Consider the following 21,577-nt stretch of genomic DNA (forward strand, 5'->3'; position numbering starts at 1 on the left):
TATTAACTTGAAGGCAGATTTGATATTTTTTTTCCTGTTCTAAGAAACTTTTCATCAATACCTTTGGTTTAAATCTGTATTTTTGACATGCAATTTGTATTTTGGTTTAAGAGTTATAATCAAATACAATAGGAAAAGACTGAACATGAGAAACCTCACTTGTCAAATCAAGTCAAAGATCAGAGTTTAAGAAGTTATGTTAAAGGTCAACTTATAAAACTTCATACAAGCTCATCCTTTATAATTAGCACTTTTCTAGATAGTGTTTCACAAAAAGTTTGTCAAGAGATAAAAGGAAGCTTAGAAATCATCTGGTCCATGCCTTTCATTTTCCCAATGAGGAAAATTGTTCATAGAATGATTAAGTTTCTAGGCAAAGATCCCACATGTAGTAAATGATAGAGGTCCAAAAGCATCATTTTCCCCTTATGCACAATGACTTCTTGTTTGTCTGAAACTTTCCTAACTTGCATTGATTACCTACTAGAAACTTTCAAGGACTGTTCTCCTCAGCTCTCAGTCTGGTCAAAATCTCGTATGTTCTTTCTCAGAGCTATTAATAAATAAAGCCATCAGGGAGGCAGGAAGGGAATTCATCAGAATTAGCATCAGGGAATGAGGGAGGAAGGGAGAGAAGAAGGGAAGGATGGAGGGAGGAAGGAAAGAAGGAAGGAAGGAAGGAAGGAAGGAAGGAAGGAAGGAAGGAAGGAAGGAAGGAAGGAAGGAAGGAAGGAAGGAAGGAAGGAAGGAAGGAAGGAAGGAAGGAAGGAAGGAAGGAAGGAAGGAAGGAAGGAAGGAAGGAAGGAAGGAAGGAAGGAAGGAAGAAAGGAAGGAAGGAATGTAAAAATAAAACTTAAAAGAGCTACATGAAATTTACCTTTGATCAAAATCTCTTCTCTTTTACAAATCCAACAAACTATAGATTCCAAGTTGTGAGGAACTCTAATGAATCATCTAGTCCAAAAAGAAATAGGTGTGGCTAAAATATATCACGATCCCTTGGGACCACATATTGAGTCAGAAAATCACAAATTAGTATTATCTAGTTTCTATTTTTAGAAGTCTCTTTTAAATATTTCCTAATTATATATTAATCTGGTTGATGTCATTTGAAAGTGATATAGATAGTGTTTGATACCTCTGATTCAGCCCCATCTATTATTTTACAAATTGAAAACAAATAAACAACCAAAAAACAAAATCTCAAAATCTGAAGCTCCAAGAACCTCTGTGACCTACTGACGCCAGAATTAATAAGTAAGCAGAGTTTAGACTTAAAAATTGTTTCAATTCAGTGCATTTTTGCAATATCTTTTAAATATATACATATATATATATATATATACATATATATATAATCTTATTATATATTTCCAATATATTCCAATATAATAAATTGTTTTTAGTACAATTGTTAAAATAGCAGCAAATGATAATAACATCAATCCTACATTCAGAATATGAAGGATGTCTCACATATGGAATTTAATATTTTATATTTGCTAAATGGCACCATTAGGTACTGTCTTACACATGAAAAAGATAAATCCCTATTCACTTATGTATCTAGCTTGGATGATTTTTATATTGTTTTTAAAAGTAAACCTTTCCCAACAACCAAACATTTTTGTGCCTTAAAAATATTTGCTGATAATTCTAATGGACAAAGAAGAAAAATTTGCTGAAATAATCAGTATTTTTGAAAATCTTAAAATAACTATTTTAAATCATCTTTGGAGTCAACAGATACAAAATAAAGTGAGTTATTTGCTGCTCAAAACTGTGGGACACTGGATAATATATAAAACCCAACCAAATTGAATTTCAAAAAGATAGCCTATCTTAGCTCTACTGAATTGACTAGAGATTTGCACCTGCTCACTAAAAGAAAGTATTGATGAAGGAAAGCATATAAAAGCCACTTTGTTCAAAAGAAAAATACACATCTTTGTGTATATCCACATAATCTACCTCATTTCATAGTTGATTCTAGTCTAGTTTGAAATCCTGGTGGATATGAGACCTCTGACCAGTTTGCCTAAAAACATCAATTATAACATAATATATATAATCAACTACCTTAAATACACATGTGCATGCACACACACACACACACACACACACATACACACACACACACACACACAGATAAGAGGTTTTTTTAGACATTAGAGGAATTCATATTTTAAAAACATAACTTTTTTGACATTTTTGTACCTTTTTTCCCATTTTTTCTAGTCCTATTCATTCCCCCCCCTTATTTAAGAATCAGGTTTCAAATTTTACTGAGAGTCTCACATATTACTACTACATTTTAAATCATGTGTGTTGCCAAATATGGAGTAGATTTAAAGAATTTAGTAAAATAGGGCAAGTTGCCAATAAATGCTAAAAGTAACTTTATATAAAGCCTGCTTGAGTTCTCCAAAGGTTAGACTGATGTTTACTCCATCACTCCCATAAACCCGACATTCTTTTGCAAACTAGACAAAAATTAAAAATAATTTCACATTGGCCTCCAATAGTATACCATACACATGTATCATTCAAAAAATAACCCAGTTTAAAGCTCAGCTTCCTAATTGAATAAAGTAAATGGATGGATTGTTTACAATTAAAATTCAGAGGAAAACATAGTTATCTGCAACTGATTAGGAACAGACATATAGCTTACAATAAATATTAGGAAAAGTCAAGGAAAACACTTCCTTCTGGTAGGTAGAAAAAATGAAATTATTTTATTTCAAATTCAATATTTATTTAAAAAACAATGCTTTGTAGTCTCCTTGATATTCATCTTTATGATTAAACTTGTAAACATTCCATACTTAATTGATTTGTTTTATTTCATTGGTTAATTCTCAAACCTATCTCATTTCCTAACATCTTTTACACAAAAGTTTCACAATGTTGTTGCATAAAACATAAATATACTTTGAAAGTAGCTATGTGTATTTAGTCAGTTATACTGCTTGATCCACTCTATTTCAATTTGCTTTTAAAATTAGACCTTTAATAGCAATTAAAAATGAATTTTCTGCCCCATTTTATCCCCAAGATCATTTTGTCTAATCTAGTATTGCTTTGTCCCTTTATATTATTAGCATATCATTCAGTCAACCAATCAGCAAGGATTTATTAAGTATTTACTATGTATTAGATATTGTGCTAGGCCCTGGGGATTCAAAGACAAAATGAAACAGACCTTGCCCTAATGAATCTTAAAGATCCATTTTTCTACTGCCACAAAAATGCTGAACTTGAGATTTTGATACATTGATATGTGAGTTCTAGAGTCCTTAAGTCAAATATGATCTTATTTGGGGGAGGAGATGAGGAAGGTAGATGGCAAAAGATGGTTTGACTATAAGTAATTAAATTGGAAGAAAGAATTATTTGGACCTCACCAAGGTTAGAGTGATGGGAGTGGGAGATGGGTTAGACAATTTCTACCCTGGCAGATCCTACAATGTTAGTTGTTAAGGACAATGAGAAGATTCCCAAGGAAGACTTCAAACTATCCCTACCACACTATGGAATAACGATCTATTCAATATCAATCTATGCTAGCTATAGCTCTAATGAATTGATGACTTTGTTCTTTGGTTGTTCATCTGTTGGCACAGAACATGTTTGCTCCATGCCTTCTCCTCAGTATGATTTTTGTCTTAGGTTTGCTATAAGTTCTTCATGGGATTTCTACCCAAAGTGTAGAGATGTTTCCATATGTCTTATATTTCACAGCTAAGAGTTTTCATTTCTAGATTTCAAAAGGGTTTTCACTATCACAACAGCTGCATAAGATTTAGTAGCTGAGTAGCTCCAGAGGAAAAATGAGTTTGTGACTTAATTAGAATTTAATACATCTAACTTGTGGCTAGATATATCAAAGATTGGGTCAGACTGTGACAGATACAGACTTTGAAGGAGACAATAATGATTTTAGATTCTATTCCTGACTATCCTCATGGTGACTATCCTGCTGAGAGAGTCACCATCTTTCATTCAAATATTTTTAAATCTTAAGGCACTTTGTACAAATAAAATGCTGCTATTGCTAATCATAAAGCATTTATTAAGCACTTACTACATGCCCCATGCTGTGCTAAGTACCAGGGTTACACACACAGAAGCAAAGACAATCTCTGACATGGAGGAGTTGATATTCTAAATAGAGGAAGATTATCCATATGAAAAAGTGGGATCAGAGGGGAGTAGAATATGACATCGTCCTTTCTAGGAGTAACAGAAGTTTGAATTAGATTGTGCTCCTCAAACTGGAAAACTCTGGGAGGTAGAGAATGGAAAAGAAAGATACAGAACATGTGCTAAGTAGATGACTAAGAAATAAAGACAGACATGATTAGGGCCATTTAAAAATAGTATACCCTGATAGTATGTAATGTTCCTGCTAGCTTTCTGGAAGTCCTTCAGATGGGCCTTATTCTCAGCAGGATAGTCACCATGAGGATAGTCAGGAATAGAATCTAAAGTCATTATTGTCTCCTTCACAGTCTGTCTCCTTCACAGTCTGTATATGTCACAGTCTGACCCAATCTTGATATTAGTGTAGGAGTGCAGGAGGTAGGAGAGCCACCAAGAGGATGGTCAAAGATGGAATGTCTCATTTCAAGTCTTCTCAGCCCTTAGATACCTTCTTACAATTATATCACTGCAGCACACTGAGTATATGTGAACTAGAGAACCATTACATCACCATACTAAGTACTAAGTATATGTAAACTAAAGAACCATTATCTCATTGATTCCACTAAGTTAACCCCTTGTTGTAAGTATCCTTGTTTCAAGTACACTTTCCAGAGTTCTAGCCCTCTACAATAGTATGCACATTAGATCACCTGTGGCCCAAGGCAGGAAAGGTTTAAATCTTCAAAATGTGGTTTCTATCTGGTGAAGAAGGGAAAGCAGTGAGTATGAGATGATGCCTGTGGCCTTCTGAGTCAACAAGCCTAGAATGTTTTTGTTTTCTGTTATGATTGTTTTTTTTGTTTTGCTTTTTCAGGCCTCATGGTTGAATGAGTCAAAGTAAAATAAATTTCATTGTCAGGAAATTCAAATAGAACAAAGAAAGAACTTGTCTCTCTTATTATTCTCTTATAATATATACCTAGCCTTCTTCACCTGGCACCATCTATCCTAATCCATTCACCTAAATCTGAAGTAAACATATTATTTTAAGGAAATTAAATTTCTCCTAAAATTGGAAGTTTAATGACTAATGAGATATTACAAAATCACATCTTTCCATATAAAAGAAAGAATCTGCTTATGGGATTCATGAATGTTTTAAAAAATTCTATTAGAAAAAGACTTTTTCATTCCCTGCTCCATCTAATTAGTTCTGAAAGAAAAAAAAAATCAATTAGAAAAATCTCTGATTTAGTGAGAATACATAAAGTACTAAAGGAATTGAAAAAGAAAAATTACAGGGCAGAATTGGTCTTGAGTCTCTTCTCAATTCCTGAACATGGCAAAAATAGTATTAGATAAGAGTTGAAAATTTGGGGTTAAATCCCAACTTTGTAATTTATTAGCTTAGAAAAACTCCTTTTCCCTGCTGAATAATACTATCCCAATCCATAAGATGAAAGAAAAAAAATAATTCCTTGTCTATTTCTAAAGATTGTTATAATCATTAAATGGTCTGGTTAAGAGGAAAATCTCTTTAATTTTTAGAGTACTATAAAAATTTGAAATTTTGAGATAAAATAGTGAAAAGACTAATGAACAAGAACTTAGAAGACCAAGGCACTCTACTTATTATTATTGGTAAAATTTTGAAGAAATCCTTTTTCTTCTCAGGGCCTCAGTTTCCTCATCCTTAAATTCCTTAAAATTCACATTCTTTGATTCTATGGTTGTTTTCTCTCCTTAGCTAGAATTGGATAAATTGTGGAGTTAATTATATCAGTCAGTTAACAAGCAACTATTAATATGTTTTATGTTCTAAGCACTATGTTAACGACTTAGAATTCTAAGAAATGGAAAAAAGACAGTTCCTTCCCTGATGGAGTATATATTCTAAGGAGAGAGACAACAAATAAATAACTAGATATGCAGAAGATGTATATAGAATAGATGAAGATAATTTTAAAGGGAAAGCCATTAGAAAGAAATATTTCTTTTAATGAGGCAACCCTCTATTTCTTACATTTATGAATTCCATAAGCAAATTCTTTCTTCTATATGGAAAGATGTGATTCTGTAATATCTCATTAGTCATAAACTAACAATTCTCAGGAATAGCAAATAAAGAAAAGTTATCATAGAAATCAAGAACAATCTCTGTGGCCAAAGCGACTTGTATATCATGAATTCAAGAAGTTACATTTGGCAAGGTAAGCCCCCAAATGACAACTTAATATAAACTATTATATTGTAATATGGCATTCAAGCAAATAAGCCCAAGAAGTCTTGTGTTTCATAACTTCATCCAAGCAAGTTATGCTGGTTTTAGGTTTTGCCACAGATATTTCATAATATTTTGCATAATAGCTTTCTAGCACAAAATCAAACCAGATGATGTAAAAAAATAAATCTGGTAGGGCTAAGTATTAATGCTGATTTATGTTTATCCTTAAATAAAGATAGAGATAAAGTGATTGGGGTTAATTCTGTTTAGAAAATATCCAGAAAAATATTTTAAAAAGGAATCCCAGTGAAATTGTGATTCTTGTGTTTCTTAGAAAAAGGCATTGCTTGCTAGTAAAATCAATAGAAAGTTTATAGGTTTGACAAGTCAACATGTTATGAAGCCTTCAAAAGTGAAATCATTTTATGGTTTTTAATGCTGACCTGCTCCATTGAAGATCTGCCAAGAAGAATTATATTTGCTTGAGCTTCCCTTTCAAACTGTTCGATATAAGTAGGAATCATTCCATTTTCAACATCTTTGTGGAAATCTTGGCTCTTATTGGTGCTCTCCATCCTCTCAGAGACCAAAATATCTTCCTTCATAATACTAGCTATTAAAAAAAAAGCCCACATGATTATCCACTTACCTTCATGAGTTTTCAAATGGGTTAAGAAACAACAAAAGTCAACACACACCCTCTTTTACCTTCAAATGACCAAAGTTCAATTTCCTATAATCAATAATTCAGTAAATGGCTTTATGGTTCAATGTACACTTGAAAGTGAAACTATCTCCAGAGTAAGTTTTTAGCTTAAAAGGTTTATCTTGAAAAATAAAAGGGTTTAGCAAGGTTAGCTGAAAAGGAGGGATAGAAGGGAGAGGGAGAGTCAAGCCTATTAATCTTGGAAAAGCTTGAAAACTAAGCAAAGTACAAGCAAGCATTAAAAACTCATTCTTGTTTACCAGAGATAGCTTAAAGTGTGAATTCAATGCTTTTTCACTTTAATATTGCATGCTGTTTACCAGAATAGTTCCCCACTTACCTGCCATGTTGCTAAAACCAGCTTGAGAGATAAATAGGTGCAGTAGAAGATGGAGTTTCTTTGGCCATTTTCCCTTATTAGAATCACTAAGGCCTGACAGCTACCAGACTATCCCCTATACAGCAGCACTTTATTTTGGCTGCCTCATTTATTTGCATAGAAATGTCTGTGTTTATATAAATGATGTGTTTGCTTTACCTTGGACAAGACTGCTCTTTCTCGATCATTTACAAACAGCACCATGTATAAAAAAGTATCTATTCATCTATCCAAATGTACACAGTAAATATGAAACAATCCTCTGTCTTCCATTTTCTAAGAGGAACTAGGGAATGAAAAATGAAAAGAGGGAATTTCTTATGTATGTTGCCCATGCTGTTAATACTGGAATGTCAGTGTACCTTACTTAACATGGTAACTTTTATTCCCTGCAAATAAATAAATAACAAATTTACTTTTCATAAGGGATACAAGATCATGTAATGTAAAGGATACCACTGGTCTAGAGCACAGAAGATTTTGGTTATAGCCCCTTTTTAACAAAGGCCTCAGTTTCATTATTATTAAAATGTGAGGATCACCAGACTTCAGACTGAAAAACATGTGGCTTACCTCACCCAGATCCTTCTTTTTTATATATGAGAAAACATTCTTTGTTCAATGTAAGGGCCCTTTAAATGGGCGGACACAGTGCATCGGGAGATTGAGGCCCAGAAGTATTAGGACTGCCCTTGGGCGGGATCCTGGCCATATTGAGATAGTTTCGTAATGGGTGACTCTCTCGCTGATTGGCTGTGTGTGTGACCTCACAGGCCCTATGTAAGCCCACTGCAGGCAGCAACCGCCCTCTTTAACCTCCTGCTGTTCACCGTGGCTCACCAGCCTGGGTGGCCAAGCCAAGATGGGTAGCCGAAAGAGGTAAGGGTTTTGGTAGTGAACACGTGGGTCTTCTGACCAGGTGTTCACCAGGGAACCAACAAGTCAGGGCATCAGTTAGGGCATTATGTGAGTAGGTATAATAAAGGCTTTTAAGATTACATGTGGTTGTTCTTGAGTGCGCTACCGGTTACTAAGCTATAGATTCAAGAGATTGTGGCCAGAGACCTTAGAAGGCCTCAGAGGAGGCGAGCCGGGTAGAGCTCACACTGCAAAGGACAGTGGTCAAAGGTACTCTGGTGGGTCTAGGACAGACTAGTAATTGTAACTGCCAGAAGAGCACGTTACAGTTCAAAATTTCCCCTTTACTGTCAATGGTACCACCACCCTTCAAATGACTCATGTTTGAAATCTAGATGACATTCTTGACTTTGAATCTCCAACTAATTCTATACATGCAATCTGATAGCATGTTTTTTATCATTTTAGCTTCACAACATCTTCCATATGCTTTTCACTTGGCCCTCACTCTGATGCAGATCTTTATCACTTAATGGCTGGGCTCTAGTAGCAGCTTTCTGGTTGGTATCCTTACCTCAAGTCTCTCCCCATCATGGTCCAAACTCTATTTAGTTATCCAAGTGATCATTCGAGACTTCCTGGTCTGCCCTCTCCTCAGATACCAAAGTGATCTTTCATGTCATCTCCCCTACCCAATAATCTCAAATATCTCCAGAACGAATACAAATTTTTTTCTAGTTTTTAAAGCATTCTACAACCTGGTTGCTTTTTGTCTTTGTTTTCCTAAACTTAATTCTTCTCAATATAATCTCAATTACAGCAATACTGGTCTGCTTGCTGTACCAAAAGAGAAGTGCTCCATATCCCAGATGTATTCCTTTTTACTGATTGTCTGCCATCTCTCAACTCTCCCTCACCTCCAATTCCTAGCTTCCTTCAAGTCCTGCCATCTGCAAGAGGCCATACTCAATTTACAAATGATTTTCTTTTGTTATTGGATCCCATTTACACTATAAATATTCTCTCTATATAGAGTAGTTTATATACTGTTTCCCTTATTAAAATTTGAACTCTTTTAGGGAAGTTAGCATACTTTTTTTGTATCCTTAGCATGGTGCATAAGCCTGCTTAATAAAAGTTTGTTGAAGTACTTATCAGTATTTCTTATAGAAATCTAATAAATGAAAAAATAGCCTTAAAAAGGTATGAATATAATAAAAAGGAAATCTATCTTTGAGGTACTACTATAGAATACATCTTTATTAGATCTGTACTCTTATGAATATACCATATTAACAGAATTAATATTCCATTTCACAAATTACTGAATTCCACATAATTCAATGTCAATATGAAAAGAGGTCTCTGGACAGATGCCCAGGGGATATGAGCTGGATCCTGTGCTATTAGACATGCTTATCAATGTCTTAGAAAAAGCGATAGGTGCAATGCTTATAAAATTTACACATGAAACAAAAGTGAAAGATCACTTTTTATGAAATAATCTCTAGAAACCAGAAAGATCTATTCTAAGACAATCTAAAATACTGAAGTGTTCTACAAATGAAATATAATATGAATAAATATTGTCATGCTAAAGCTCAAAAGGTCAATTTCACAAATACAAAATTGGATAGGAATGAAAGATATAAACAAAATATGTAGATTAATAGTATAATTAACATGACAGTTAGCAAGTTAGTGAAATCTTAGACTGATTAAGAGAGAGGCAGATTGTATTCTACTACAATCAAATATGATTAGTATATAGTATTGTGTTCAGTTCTATTAGAAACTAACTGTTCAGTTCAATTAAGAAGGAAATTAATAAACTAGATAGTATCCAAAGGTGGGCAACTAAAACTGGAACTTAAGATTATGTTACTTGAGTATTGGTTAAAAGAACTAGGATTGTTTGACCTACAGAAAAGTCTTATAGAGAGGTTCTTAACCCCACAAGGGATCCACAGAGAATCTCTTGGGGCTCTACAATCACTGAATGCATATTGTAATTCCTGCATTTCATTATAATGGGTTTCCCTATTAAATATGTGCATTTTGACTTATTCATTAAAAAACATTCCAAAAAAGGATCTATAGGCTACATCAGACAGCAAAGAAGGTCCTTGGTATTAAAAGGGAGTATGGAGGGTGGTGGTAAAAACAACTGACTTAGGAAAAAAAATGATATTTATCTTCAAATACTAAAAGGATATGGAAGAGGGATAAGATTTGTTCTGTCTGGTCCTAGAGTGTATTATCAAGGAATGCTTTGATTTTTTAAAAGTTTCTAATAATTTGAGTTATCTAAAAACTTACAAAGTTTTCCCTAGGAATGATGAGATTTCCTCCTCTTTTTGGAGTTCTTTAGACAACGATTAGCAATTGTTTGCCAGATTAGTTGCATTAAGAAAGATTTTTCAAGTATGTGTTTTAAAAGACAGTATCTGAGTTTATTTCTAACTCTTGAGATTTTGTGATCATTCATGTTTTATAATATTCCACTAAGAATTAACCTACTGAATTGTCCTGAATATTCCCAGGATGCAAAAGAGACAGCCATGGCAGATTTTTGACTTTGTGTAAAGAAATATTTCTAAGACTTGGGGCTGCCTAATTTTGCCAAGGACTGACTCAGAAAGTTCCATATCACTGGGGATCCTAACAAAGAAACTGAATGACTACTGTCAAGTTTAATGTAAGGAAAATTTCTATTTATGTATAAATTTAACTACATCACCTCTCAAGTTCCATCTGTTTAATAGTCTCTATGTTTTGCTTTAAAGAATATAGAATTTTAGGCAGTTATGGAAACTTGTTTGATAATGATTAAATAATGATTCACATTTTCTTCTTTAATCTTTAGTTCTGATATGAAATATTTTGAAGGATTTTGCTTTTGAAATGGAAAGAAAATGAGATTCAAAGATGTTACTGGAATAGCTAAAATGTCATCAGTGGATGTTTCTGCAACAAGTACAGATAATTGAGTAAAAATGATAACACTCAATTTTTCTCACATGATAAAAGATGTTGAAAATAAGTGGATATGTACCTTGGTGATCCTCTTTGTTATCTTCATCTAGAAGCTTCATTAATTCATCATAGAGAAATTTTTCATCCATCTGTTCTGGAGCTAAAGGAAAAAAAAATTGATGTCAACTACTTCCTCTGTAATATTGTTCACATTCATAGCTATATAAATTTTAATACTAAACAATCAATAATCAATCATTTATAGTGTGAATTTTGATGCAAAATACCTCAAAATTACAATTCAATATTCTATTATACCATTAGTTTTTGGTAAATCAATGACAACATCTGACGGATTTTTTTAAAAGTATCTATAATGGCATGTTTAGTATTCTAATGATACACTTTCCCCTGATGAACAGGAACCTGTTGTTAGTAAATGGGATACAGAGATGATAGACAGATAAACAGAAAGGCAGTCAGAGAGGTGGGTAATTAGGTAGGCAGGTGGATGAGTGGATAGACAGATGAGTGATAGAGGTAAATATATATAAAAATTCTCTTCACATTAATCATATTTCAGTTGCAATTTCTCAAATCATGAAACAACATTATGGAATGATCAAAAGCAGACAGAATTAAAAGGTTTTTTTTAGGAAACCAGGTAGCACAGAGGCTAAAGCACTGGACCTAGAATCAGCAGAACCTGAATTCAAGCCCAGCCTCAAACATTTAGTAATAAGACAAAGTTACCTAATCTCTATCTCAGTTTTCTCATATATAAAATGAAGGTAAGAGCACATAGCTAACAAGTACTTTGCAAACCTTAATATACTGTATAAATGCTAGATATTCATAATATGATGAATAGCCTATTCTGTTTTCCCCATTAACCACCATATACACATTATATTATCATATGCATATATACATGTGATATTTTATATCAGATAAGAAAAAATGTGTGCATATAAAGGAATCACACCATCATCATCACTTTTTTCTCATCTAATTCAGTGAATTACTATACAAATAATTTTGGAACAAGTCACACTAATGATATTATATATATATATATATATATATGTGTGTGTGTGTGTGTGTGTGTGTGTGTGTGTGTGTGTGTGTGTGTGTGTGAGATTTAATAAGAGTATTAGAATATAAATTCATCTTCTGTAAGTTTACTGAATGCATATATGAAATTGTTTTTAAAACTATATTCTTATTCTCATCTCTTAAATAGAATTCATATCAAAATAGTCCTAGTATAAGTCACTAATCTATAATTCTTCTTTGCTATTTAATTGCAGACTATTGCACAGATAGATGAAATAACTACTTTAGGAGCAAATAAAACTACTGGATTATAAATTCATCTTGTGTAGACTCATGGAAAGCATCTTGGGAACAACTATTGTGGCATACAGGATTATAGTGATACATATAAAAGTATATATATATATATGTATATATTCCATAAATATTGGTAATTAAGAGCATTCAATATGGTGCTATCATATTTATTAAAATATAGTTCTTAATTTTTTTTGTAAATCAATGTTATATCCAGACAATTGTAGGTAACAGTTTTATCTGTAATAGGGCTCCTGTTCCAGGACAATTTGTGGAAATTCCAGAAGATATGTTGAGGATGTATTTGTAGTAAAGAGATTTGTTGTTTCTTAGTCTATGAAAAAATAGTGTGCTTCTTTTATACAATTCCTGCTAGCTGGATGGTTCCAGAGAGATATTCAATATATTTGCTAGTTGAATTCATACCATCAAACTCAAAAATGACAATAAAATTGGAGTTTGTATAATCTTCAAATCATCTAAGTTATTGGTCTGATTTTTAACATGTTTTTGGTAAACTATAACATTTTTGGAGTTTATATTAATGAAGGGGCCAAGATAGTGGAAATGACACACATTTCTCTTTGACCTTCTCTACAACCGCACACTAATTATGAAATCTAGCCTCTGAATTAGCTCTGGACCAGCAGAACCCACAAATATTGGGAGTGCAAGAAATTATCAGCTGAATATAATTTCAAAGATCGCCAGAAAAGATCTGTTTCAATTGGAAACTGGAAGGAGGCAGCAAAGTACAAGCAGCTGAGTACAAATGCCAGTGCAGACAGCTCAGAGTAAGGGGTGGGGGTGCAGACTCAGCTGGCAGGGCTGGGTGGTCTAGGGGGAAGAATCTAAAGGAATTTACACTAGTGGTGGCCACTGTGCCCTGGTTGCAAGCCAGAGAAGTTATAAAACATCCAACACAAACACAAAAGATCAATAATGAATTCCAAAATGCCAGAATCTCATGTGACCTAGCCACCCCCACCCAGTATAATGTTTGAGCTAGCTTTCTGGAGGTCCTCCAGAAGGGCCTTGGTTTCAGCAAGCTAGACACCATGAGAATGGTCAGGAATAGAGTCTAGATTCTTTATTCTGACCCAGTCTTGATCTTAGTGCAGAAGAAATAAGAGCCAGCTGTTCTGAGATAGAATGCCCATCTTCCAGTCCTTGTTAGCCCTAATATACCTATTGTAATAACATCATTACAACATATTGATTATGTATGAACTTAGAGGACATTACATCCCCATGATAAGTACTAAGTAAATATGTGAACTAGAGAACAATAATCTCATCACTTCCACTGAGTTAATACCTTGTTTCAAGTATACTTGTCTCAAGTATAATTCTCAAAAGTTCTGCCCCCTACAACCCAGCACTTGGATTATATCATCACTGACCCAGCATATTCCCAGACACTTGAAAAAACTCCCCCAACCTAAAGGCAGACCTTAATTTAAAAAATTGGTAAAAAATAGTAAAGAGAACTCTGATAATAGACAGCTTCTGTGGTAAAAGAGAAAAACAGATTTCAAACCCTGAGAAAACAAAAGTCAGATTGTCTCCATATAAAGCCTCAAAAAATGATGTAACCTGGTACCCATCATACAAGGCTCTCCTAGAAGAAATTAAAATGGATCTTAAAAGAGATCTAGAAGAAAAAATAGGGAAAGGAAATGAAAAAATTGTAAGAAAGTTTGGAAAAGGCAACACAGAAACTATCTAAAGAAAATTCAGCACAAAATAGACTTAGTGAAATGGAAAAATCATATAATTCATTAAAAGATATATTTCATAAAATGAAAAAAGAAAGCAACTCCCAGAAAAACAGAATTTGTTAAAACGGAAAAAGAAAATAACTCCTTAAAAACAGAATTTGTGAAAAGGGAAAAAAAATACATAGAACAAAACAATTCATTTAAAAATGCAATTAGTTGGGGGAGGAGCCAAGATGGCAGAGAAGCCACACAGGACTTTCTAAGCTCTCTCTTACCCTCACTACCAACTATTTAAGTCAGTCTCAAAAATAGCGCTTGACTGGTAAAACCCACGAAGATTAGAAGTACAACAATTTGCCAGCAAAAGAGAATCTGGAATTTTGTTAGAAAAGGTCTGTCCTGAGGGATGGGGAAAAAGACCTGCAGCCATTCCCAAGACAGTAGGATTTGTGAATTGGAAAAAGAAAATAACTCACTAAAAAAAAAAAAAAAAAAAATTAGTGAAATGGAAAAAAATTCCATAGAGCAAAATAACTCATTTAAAAACTCAATTGGATATATACAAAAAGAAGTAAAACAGTGAATGAAGAAAATAACTCATTAAAAATCAGGACTGAACAAATAGAAGTAAATGATTCATTGAGACACCAAGAATCAATCAAGCAAAACCAAAAAAATAAAAAACTGGAGAAAATCATCAAATATTTACTTGGAAAGTTGACAACTTGGAAAATACATCTAGGAGATATAATCTAAGGATTATTGGACTTCCCGAAAATTATGATGAAAAAAAGAGCCTAGATTCAATTTTATTCTATTTTACAGGAAATCATCAAAGAGAACTGCCCAGAGATAATGGAAACAGAAGAAAAATAGGCATTGAAAGAATCCATCGAATACCTTCTGAAAAAGATCCTTAAAAAAAAAAAAAAAAAAAAAAAAAAAAAAAAAAAAAAAGTCCATGGAATATTGTGGCCAAACTTCAGAACTATCAGACTAAGGAAAAATATTGCAAACAGCCAGGAAAAAAAAAATTCAAATATAAAAGTGCCACAATAAGGGTCACTCAAGATCTGGCTGCCTCCACAATAAAGGATGGAAGGGCCTGGAATCTGATATTCCAAAAGGCAAAAGGACTTGGAGTGGAGCCAAGAATAAACTACCCAGCTAAGTTGAGTATTTTCTTCCATGGAAGAAGACAGACATTTAATGAAACAGATGAATTCCATTTGTTTCTAAGAAAAAAACCAGACTTAAACAAAAGATCTGATCTACATCCACAAGACAAAAGAGAAGCAGAAAAAGATAAAAGGAATGCTTGAGAACTGTATTTCTGTTGTGGATATACAGAAAGTCCACATGTATAATTTGATTTTACTGATATAACATTTAAAAAGGGAAGAGAAATGGAAAAGGGATAGTGTCAGAAAACGGGAAAAGGGGAGATAAAAAGAGGGAAACTACATCCCAGTAAGAGGCAAAGAAAACTTCTCATATCTGAGGGAATTTAGAGAGGAGAAGGAACATTATATGAATTGCACTTCCATCAGAATTCGCTCAAAGAGAAAATAATTGACAAATTTGCTTTACAAAGAATTCTCTCTCACCTTATTAAATAGAGGAGGAGGAAAAGGGAAAAGGAAAAGAGTAATAAGGGAAGGGTACAAGAAAGGGGAAGGGATTTAAAAGGAGGGGGGAGGGATACTTAAAAGGGAGGTCTGCGTGAAGCAAGTGGGGCCCATAAGTTTCATACTGGCAAAGGGGTTCAGGGGTGGCAAAAAAAGCATAATCTGAGGATAATATGATGGCAGGAAATACATAATTAGTAATTTTAACTATAAATGTGAATGGGATGAACTCTCCATTAAGCAGAGACAGATAACAGACTGGATCAAAGGTCAGAACTCTACAATATGTTGTTTACAGGAAACACATTTAAAGCAGGGAGAGACATACAGAGTAAAGATAAAAGGCTAGAGCAAAATCTATTATGCTTCAAGTGAAGTCAAAAAAGCTAGGGTAGACATCCTTGTCTCAGATCAAGCAAAAGCAAAAATTGATCTAATTAAAAGAGATAAGGAAGAAAGCTATATCTTGCTAAAGGGTAGCATAAAAAATGAAGCCATATCAAAACTAAACATATATGCATCAAGTGGTATAGCATCTAACTTCCTAAAGGAGAAGTTAAGAGAGTTGCAAGAAGAAATAGACAGCAAAACTATAATACTGGGAGATCTCAACCTTGCACTCTCAGAATTAGATAAATCAAATCATAAAATAAATAAGAAAGAAGTCAAAGAGGTAAATAGAATACTAGAAAAGAGATACAAAAAGAAATTCCATTCAAAACAACTGTTGAGAGTATAAAATATTTAGGAATCTATCTACCAAAGAAAAGTCAGGAATTGGGGGCAGAGCCAAGATGGGGGGCAGAGCCAAGATGACGGAGAAGATTCACGCGATTTTGTGAGCTCCCTTCTTCCCTCAGTACCAATTAGTTAAATCAGCCTCAAAAATAGCACTGCACTGATAGAAACCACAAGGACTGGAAGCACGACTTACCAGCTGAAGAGAAACTGGAGTTTCAACAGAAAAGGTCGATTCCCAGGGGAGGAAGAAGAAAGGCCAGCACAGATGGCTGGGTGGTGGCAAACTGCGCCGATTGCGCTGGGGAGGGCTCTGGGATCAGAGAACACACTGATATAGAAGAAAAAGCATTTGATAAAATCCAACATCTGTTCCTACTAAAAACACTTCAGAATATAGGAATAAATGGACTATTCCTTAGAATAATCAGGAGCATATATTTATGACCATCAGTAAGCATAATATGCAATAGAAATAAACTGCAACCTTTCCAAGTAAGATCAGGAGTGAAACAAGGTTGCCCACTATCACCATTACTATTCAATATAGTACTAGAAACGCTAGCCTCGGCAATAAGAGCCGAGAAAGAGATTCAAGGAATTAAAGTAGGAAATGAGGAAATCAAACTATCACTCTTTGCAGATGACATGATGGTATACTTAGAGAACCCCAAAGACTCTGCTAAAAAGCTATTTGAAATAATTCAGAATTTTAGCAAAGTCACAGGATACAAAATAAATCCACATAAATCCTCAGCATTTTTATGTATCACCAACAAAATGCAACAGCAAGAGATACAAAGAGAAATTCCATTCCAAACAAATGTTGAGAGTATAAGGTATTTGGGAATCCATCTACCAAAGAATAGTCAGGAATTATATGACAAAAATTACAAAACACTTGCCACAAAAATAAAGTCAGATTTAAATAATTGGAAAGACATTCAGTGCTCTTGGATAGGCCGAGCGAATATAATAAAGATGACAATACTCCCCAAACTAATCTATTTATTTAGTGCTATACCAATCAGACTACCAAGAAACTATTTCAATGACCTAGAAAAAATAACAACAAAATTCATATGGAAGAATAAAAGGTCAAGAATTGCAAGGGAACTAATGAAAAAAAAGTCAGAGGAAGGTGGTCTAAGTGTAACTGATCTAAAGCTATATTATATAGCAGCAGTCACCAAAACCATTTGGTATTGGCTAAGAAATAGAACGGTAGATCAGTGGAACAGATTAGATACAAAGGTCAATAAAGGGTACATCCATAGCAATCTAATCTTTGACAAACCCAAAGATACCAACATTAGGGATAAAAATTCATTATTTGGAAAAAACTGTTGGGAAAACTGGAAATTGATATGGCAGAAATTAGATATGGATCCACACTTAACACCATATACCAAGATAAGATCAAAATGGGTCCATGATTTAGGCATAAAGAATGAGATCATAAATAGATTAGAGAAACAGAATATAGTCTACCTCTCAGACCTGTGGAGGAAGAAGGAATTTATGACCAGAGGAGAACTAGAGATCATTATTGATGACAAAATAGAAGATTTTGATTACATCAAACTAAAAAGTTTCTGTACAAACAATACTAATGCAAACAAGATTAGAAGGGAAGTAATAAATTGGGAAAATATTTTTAAAGTTAAAGGTTCTGACAAAGGTCTCATTTCCAAAATATATAGAGAACTGACCCTAATTTATAAGAAATCAAACCATTCTCCAATTGATAAATGAATAAAGGATATGAACAGACAATTCTCAGATGATGAAATTGAAACTATATTCACTCATATGAAAGAGTGTTCCAAATCACTACTGATCAGAGAAATGCAAATTAAGACAACTCTGAGATACCACTACACACCTGTCAGATTGGCTAAGATACAGGAACAAATAATGATGAATGTTGGAGGGGATGTGGGAAAACTGGGACACTGATATATTGCTGGTGGAGTTGTAAAAGAATCCAGCCATTCTGGAGAGCAATTTGGAACTATGCCCAAAAAGTTATCAAACTGTGCATACCCTTTGACCCAGCATTGCTGCTATTGGGCTTATATCCCAAAGAAATACTAAAGAGCGGAAAGGGATCTGTATGTGCCAACATGTTTGTGGCAGCTCTTTTTGTTGTAGCTAGAAACTGGAAGATGAATGGATGTCCATCAACTGGAGAATGGTTAGGTAAATTATGGTATATGAAGGTTATGGAATATTATTGCTCTGTAAGAAATGACCAACAGGAAGAATACAGAGAGGCTTGGAGAGACTTACATCAACCGATGCTGAGTGAAATAAATAGAACCAGAATGTCGCTGTACATTTCAATGCTATATGAAGATATATTCTGATGGAAGTGGATATGTTCAACATAAAGAAGATCCAACTCACCTCCAGTTGATCAATGATGGACAGAAATAACTACACCCAGAGAAGGAACACTGGGAATTGAATGTAAATTGTTAGCACTACTGTCTATCTACCCAGGTTACTTATACCTTCGGAATCTAATACTTAATGTGCAATAAGAAAATGGTATTTACACACATATATTGTATCTAGGTTATATTGTAACACATGTAAAATGTATGGGATTGCCTGTCATTGGGAGGAGGGATAGAGGGAGGGGGGGATAATTTGGAAAAATGAATACAAGGGATAATATTATTTTAAAAAATTACTCATGCATATATACTGTGGAAAAAAATTCTAAATTAAAAAAAAGAAAAGAAAAGTCAGGAATTATATGAGCAAAATTACAAAACACTTGCCACAAAAATAAAGTCAGATTTACATAATTGGAAAGACATTAAAGTGCTCTTGGATAGGCTGAGTGAATATAATAAAGAAGACAATAATCTCTAAATTAGTCTATTTATTTAGTGCTCTACCAATCAGACTCCCAAGAAACTATTTTAATGACCTAGGAAAAATAACCACAAAATTCATGTGGAAGAACAAAAGATCAAGAATTTCAAGGGAATTAATAAAAAAAAAAAATCAAATGGAGGTGGCCTAGCTATACCTGATTTAAAACTATTATAAAGCAGCAGTCACTAAAACCATTTGGTTTGGTTAAGAAATAGACTAGTTGATCAGTGGAATAGGTTAGGTTCACAGGACAAAATAATGTGCAACTATAACAATCTAGTGTTTGACAAACCCAAAGATCCCAACTTTTGGCATAAGAATTCATTATTTGACAAAAACTCCTGGGAAAACTAGAAATTAGTATGGCAGAAATTAGATATGGACCCAGACTTAACACCATATACCAAGATAATATCAAAATGGGTCCATGATTTAAGCATAAAAAATGATATCATAAATAGAGTACAGGAACATAGGATAGTTTACCTCTCAGCCTTATGGAGAAGGAAGGATCAAATTGTTAGTCTTAAAAATGAAAAGGAGGGAACTTTCCACCAATGAAGAGAAAATTAGAGTAATAATAAGGAGTTACTTTGCCCAATTTTATGCCAATAAATTTGATAATCTAAGTGAAATGGATGACTACCTCCAAAAATATAGGCTTCCCAGATTAATAAAGGAGGAAATAAATTGCTTAAATAGTCCCATTTCAGAGATCATTATTGATCACAAAATAGAAAAATTTTGATTACATAAAATTAAAAAGCTTTTGTACAAACAAAACTAATGCAAACAAGATTAGAAGGGAAGTAACAAATTGGGAAAATATTTTTACAGTTAAAGGTTCTGATAAAGGTCTCATTTCCAAAATATATAGAGAACTGACTCTAATTTATAAGAAATCAAACCATTCTATAATTGATAAATAATCAAAGCATATGAACAGACAATTTTCAGATGATGAAATTGAAATTATTTCCATTCATATGAAAGAATGTTCCGAATCACTATTGATCAGAGAAATGCAAATTAAGACAACTCTGAGATACCACTACATACCTGTCACATTGGTTAAAATGACTGGAAAAAATAATGATGAATGTTGGAGGAAATGTGGGAAAAGTGGGACAATGATGCATTGTTGGTGGAGTTGTGAAAGAATCTAACCATTCTGGAGAACAACTTGGAACTATGCCCAAAACGTTATCAAATTGTGCATACTCTTTGATCCAGCAGTGCTACTACTGGTCTTATATCCCAAAGAAATAATAAAGAAGGGAAAGGGACCTGTATGTGCCAAAATGTTTGTGGCAGCCCTTTTTGTAGTGGCTAGAAACTGGAAAATGAATGGATGCCCATCAATTGGAGAATGGTTGGGTAAATTATGGTATATGAATCTTATGGAATAATATTGCTCTGTAAGAAATGCCCAGCAGGATGAATAGAGAGAAGCTTGGAGAGACTTACATGAACTGATGCTTAATGAAATGAGCAGAACCAGGAGATCATTATACACTTCAGCAATGATACTGTATGAAGATGTATTCTGATGGAAGTGGATATCTTCAACATAGAGAAGATCTAATTCAGTTCCAGTTGATCAATGATGGACAGAATGAGCTATGCCCAGAGAAGGAACACTGGGAAATGAGTGTAAACTGTTTGCATTTTTGTTTTTCTTCCCAGATTATTTTTACCTTCTGAATCCAATTCTTCCTGTGCAACAAGAAATTCGGTTCTGCACACATATATTATATCTAGGATATACTATAACACATTTATCATGTATGGGACTGTTTTTCTCTAGGGGAGGGAGTAGAGGGAAGGAGGGGAAAATTTCAAACAGATGTGAGTACAAGGGATAAGTTGTAAAACAATTATCCATGCATATGTACTGTCAAGAAAATTATATTTATAAAATTAATAAAATATTTTTAAAATGCAATTGGTTAAATA

At 33.7% G+C, this 21,577-nt stretch overlaps 1 protein-coding gene across 1 annotated transcript in view; it reads right to left on the reverse strand.

The window, feature by feature from the left end:
- Window positions 1–21,577, reverse strand: part of LOC141549476 (uncharacterized) — a 228,049-nt gene that overhangs the window by 152,985 nt on the left and 53,487 nt on the right. Inside the window, exons 5-6 of the mRNA XM_074279058.1 lie at window positions 11,372–11,452; window positions 6,817–6,986 (exon numbers count right to left, since the gene is read on the reverse strand). Coding sequence (XP_074135159.1) covers window positions 6,817–6,986; window positions 11,372–11,452 — 251 coding nt within the window. The remainder of the gene's footprint in view (window positions 1–6,816; window positions 6,987–11,371; window positions 11,453–21,577) is intronic.

The sequence above is a fragment of the Sminthopsis crassicaudata genome, chromosome 1 (genome assembly GCF_048593235.1).
Source record: "Sminthopsis crassicaudata isolate SCR6 chromosome 1, ASM4859323v1, whole genome shotgun sequence".
Lineage (NCBI taxonomy): Eukaryota > Metazoa > Chordata > Mammalia > Dasyuromorphia > Dasyuridae > Sminthopsis > Sminthopsis crassicaudata.